We start from the raw sequence: 4,810 nt of genomic DNA, 5'->3' as shown, positions 1-4,810 counted from the left end.
GCACGCACACACGGCCGTGTGTTTGTCCCAGTTGAGATGAGCAACGGAGAAAGAGAAATGGTCGACACGACACGACGGCCAGTCAACCCCAGCCAATCCAATCCAGCATCACTGCCGTGTGTTGCCTGCTGCAGTCATCACCACAATCACAATCACAATCACAATCACACAGGTGCCAGCAAAAGGAATGAGCCACTGATATGTGTCATTGTCATGTGATACCACCACCACACCATTCATGTGCATGTGTACACGCACCCCCATCCCTCAACCAACATCATCGCCCTCCATCACTTCCCCTCACCTCCCTCCCTTCGCTCTGCACTCCCACGCCGCACCACCACCGTGTCACTTCCCTCCTCCCCTGTTTCCCACCGCTCCACACAACACAGCCCACCACAACCAACCAACCGCCAACGATTATCCTCACCTGTGCTTGATGCAGCCAGTCAGCCAGCCGATGTGCCACAGCGAAGCAGAAGAAGGAAGCGCAATCACATGCCACGGCCACCATCATCATCGCTGATGGAGCAGAAAGAGGAGATGAAGGAGGAAGAGTGGTGGGCACGGGCCGTGTCCTTCCTTGTCTTCATCGGTGCAGCCCAAACACGGTGCACAGCGCACAGGCGCGCGCACGGCCATCATCACAGCAGCACCACCACCAGCAGCAGCGACAGCAAGATGCCTGCGTGCCTGTGAGGCAAGGAGAAACCAACCAGAGACGAACAACAATGAGCGGTGGTGGTGAGGACAGGAAAGGAGGGACACAAGGGACCACGCATGAGAATATGCAGCATCTTGTGGGCGGGTGCATCACCTACACACAAGAACAACGAAGCAAGCACCCAACAATCAACCAAGCAAGCAAGCAAGCAAACACGCGATATCACATCCACCACTGCTGCAATACCTGTATTGGCGGCTGTCTCGAGCACGCCTCAGCAGGTGCACATCGCATGGGGAAGGCTGACGATGACAGAGCGAAGGCGATTGGTTGGGAAAGGAAAGGGAAATTCGGTTGGGGAAACCCCGCACACGTCCGCCTGCAGCCACGCACACACGCACAATGAGTTGTGGGATTGGTTCATGTGAGACACACGTCAGTGCAACCACCTCAGTTAATGACTGCTCTGGTGTGTTGGAATGTATGTGTACGTGCGTGTGAATGTGTACTACCACCCCATCACCACACACTCACACACACACACACACACACACACACACACACACACACACACACACAGCGGCAGCGTCTCACCTTGCGCCTTCTTCTCTTGCACATTTGTGTGTGCATTTATCGCCCTGCTCGTGTCATGAGGGCCTGGGAAGAGAACGGCCACTGTCCTGTGCAAAATCACACACATGCACACATGCGCAAGCACAAACAGCCAAATCAGCAAGAAGAACACCACGCAGCGAGCCAGCATGGCAAAAACAAACCACATTCACCTCCTTGTGCCACATTCACATCACCCACATCATCACCTGTGCACGCACATGTCACATCACCACACACAGACACCGTGACCACCACTACAAGCATCACATCTGCACATGCGTGTGCGTGCGCCGTCTACATCCACCACAAACCACTCACCACCACCAGCAGCGTCGTCATGCGAGGCAACGGCACATCGACGCACATCACACCCTGTGTGCGTGTGAAGAAAGAGGTGAGTTGTCACACAATCGGGCTGTCAACGACAACCACACCCATTGCCATCACCAACAGGCTCAACGACATCCAACCAACACCTCACAATCACACACATATACATGCTGGTGTTCACACCCAACACATCACACGCCGCCCGCATCACCACAACCACCACCGCCATTCATCTCACCTCCACATCCACAGTCGCAGCCGCTGCTGTTGGCGACCAATGACGACGACGACGAGCAGGAGGAGATGGGCAAGAGGCAGAGGGCCAGTTCATCCACAATGCAGCCACACATCAGCTGTTGTTGCTGATGTGGTGGTGGAAGCGGTGAAAACAAACGGCCCCTTGCCATGCCGTGTCCTTTGCTCGCTCGCTCGGCTGCTTGGTTGGTCGGTTGGATGGAAACGGGATGCATGGCCCTGTGTCCAGATCAAGCGCAAAAAGAGGGGAGAAGAAGAAAAGACACATGAGTCGACAGAACAGACAAGGAAAGTGGGAGGCGAACAAGGAAACACAACGTGTCAACCAACACACACTCACACACACATCTCAGTCGCCCCTCTCACCTTCATCACTCGTCATCATCGTCATCGTCGTTGGTTCCACCGCTTCATGCGCCTCCTCAACGCTGTCAAATGTGTGTGCACAGACACAAGAGGGGAAAATGGAGAGGGTGAGGTTGACAAGCATCATCAGCCACACGCCAGCCCCATCGAACCACCCGCATTGACACACAACCACACGCACACATGTTCTCCCCACTCACCAACACACACCCACGCACACGCACATGCTCACCTCTTCATCAGAGCGCCTGACATGTGCCATGTCTGCCTCACGCCTGATTGGGGCTGGTGTTGGCCCGCGTGTGATGGCGGCTATGCGGTCGATGGTGATGGTGACGGTGATGGCGGTGACAGCGGAGCTGAGGTGGAAGAGAGGAAAAGGAGAGAGAAAATGGGGAAGGGTTGAGGATGGATCGTTCATGGCGGCTGCTTTCTCCTCCACTGATGTGGCCCTGGTGCGCATGCAACCAACACACAACGACAAGACACAACGACATCATCACACACAAGGCACAGTCATGACATGTGAGCACAGCAGGCGCGTTCACCTTCCTATTCCCTCCTCTTCTTCCCTCCCCCCGCTCCACCATAACCGCACATACACACACACACACACACCTGCGCATAGCTGCGTCGCTGTGGTTGGATGTGCCCACCATGACCATGGACGTGTGTGTCCACAGCTGCTCCTCCCAATTCATCATGTGTGTGCACCGCCCATCATCCGCCAACGATCCTCACGCAGTCGCTCCCTACAGCCGCAAACACACACATGCACACATTGCATGTGAGTTGCACAGCTACACTGCTGCACCAGGCACAGCAGCAGCAACAACAACACATGCACCATGTGCCAACCAAAGCATCCATGATGGGCTCACCTTGCTCACATGTAGGAATACTGCATGAGCACAGCAGCGGCAGCCGAATTGGGGGAGTTGCAGCAGCAGCAGTCGGCATGCGAGCCCACTTCCATCAACATCCTGATGTGTGCTTGTACCTCACCACCTGTGCATATGTGTGTGTGTGTGGTTACAGGGAACGTGGATGGGAACAGAACACAACAGGCACAGAGCAAGCTATCACGTCAGCGCAGCAGAACGAGTGATGGACGTCACACGCACCACGTGTGTGTGTGTGTCGATGTGTGTCAAAAACGTCTCCCATCAACCCTCTTCCCGCGTTCGCTTCACCGCACCCCAGCACCGTCACCGCACCCCATCACACACACACACACACACACACACACACACACATACACACACACACAACCAACCACTCATCACCACCCACATACCATGTGCGAGGCGAGTGCAGCTGGCACGCGTGACAAGTATCCTCGACATTCCCTCATCCTGCTGCCTGTGCGCATCACCTATAAATGTGGTTGTGTGCGAGCACCAGCATGGTGAGTGAGTGAGTGGGAGGGAAAGAGGGAGCAGTGACATGTGCGCAGCTACACTGCTGATGCCACTGCTGATGTTGTGCATGTATGTGTGTGAAGAAGAAAGGGAAGAGAGAGAAAACAGAAAACAGAAGGGGGCGAACAAGACATGCTGCACCCCATCCTTCCATCCATCCCTCTTCCTCACACCACCACACACCACCGTCCCCTGTCATCAGCCAGCCAGCCACACCACACCACACCACACGACACTCACCCAGCATCCCCCACCCCACCTCATCCATCCATCCAACACACATCTCCTCTTGGTGTTCCCCTCTTCTTCTCGCCCTCACCTTGCTGCTACTGCTTCTTGCCGAAAATGCAACTTGTGCTGTCGCTACCTGTTCCCAGCTGCAAACAGCCAGCTTCCGCCAGCAGCAGTGGGCGATGGGTTGGTTGGTTGGTTGGCTGGTTGGTTGGGGAATGTATTCAGCAGCAAGTGGTGGTGGTGGTGGTGCATTCTCTGCTGCTGCTGCATCGGCGGTGGAGGGTGTGGGCTGCTGCTGCTGCTGCTGCTGTTGTTGTTGTGATGGCCGTCAGGGAGGGCGAGAAAGAGAGGGAAAGATAAGCAGCGGCTGCAAGGTGGAGAATGTGTAGGTGTGCATGCGGTTGTGTGTGTGTGTGAAAACACAAGAATGAGACAGCGCATCATGCAAGGCAATACAGGCAGCCACACCACACACATGCATGCACATTGATGTGGGACAACAAGGGGAGACAGGAGCAGCAGAGACAGCGACCACAAAACACGCACACTGGTGCGGTGCGCAGCACACACGCACATGCTGCACTCACGTTACTCATCGCTTGCTTGTGGTGTGGTGTGGTGTGAGTTGGTGCTGCTGTTTCCACAGCCGCACAAGTGTGGCTGGATGATCATCACATGGCAGCGCCCGTCTGTTCATCCCACCACAGCAGTGGTGGTTGGTGGAGGGGGAGGGGTGACAGCTGCTGGCTCAAGGGCCCTCTGTGCGGCGACAGCGGCAGAAGGAAGGAGAAACAAGGGAGGGAGGGAGGTGGTGTTGGTGTTGAGAGTGGGAATGGAAGGATGTGAGCAACGACACAAGAAAATGAGAGGTGGTGATGATGGCGTGTGGATGGGTGGAGAAGAGCACGTGCACGTCGACACACAC

General features: G+C 55.6%; 1 protein-coding gene across 1 annotated transcript; it reads right to left on the bottom strand.

Moving 5' to 3' along the window:
- Nucleotides 1–494: 494 nt before the first annotated feature.
- Nucleotides 495–2,895, bottom strand: PTSG_04305 (uncharacterized protein; the record flags this gene model as incomplete). The annotated part of the gene is made up of 8 exons (XM_004995147.1): nucleotides 495–522; nucleotides 569–693; nucleotides 911–966; nucleotides 1,259–1,344; nucleotides 1,591–1,651; nucleotides 1,848–1,971; nucleotides 2,463–2,589; nucleotides 2,849–2,895. 8 exons carry the CDS (start codon nucleotides 2,893–2,895, stop codon nucleotides 495–497), a joined length of 654 nt encoding a protein of 217 aa, XP_004995204.1.
- Between the last annotated feature and the right edge of the window lie 1,915 nt (nucleotides 2,896–4,810).

This window comes from Salpingoeca rosetta, assembly GCF_000188695.1.
Source record: "Salpingoeca rosetta unplaced genomic scaffold supercont1.9, whole genome shotgun sequence".
In the NCBI taxonomy this organism is placed as follows: domain Eukaryota; class Choanoflagellata; order Craspedida; family Salpingoecidae; genus Salpingoeca; species Salpingoeca rosetta.
Note: the sequence above shows the minus strand (reverse complement) of the source record. Positions and strands in the feature narration are given on the sequence as shown.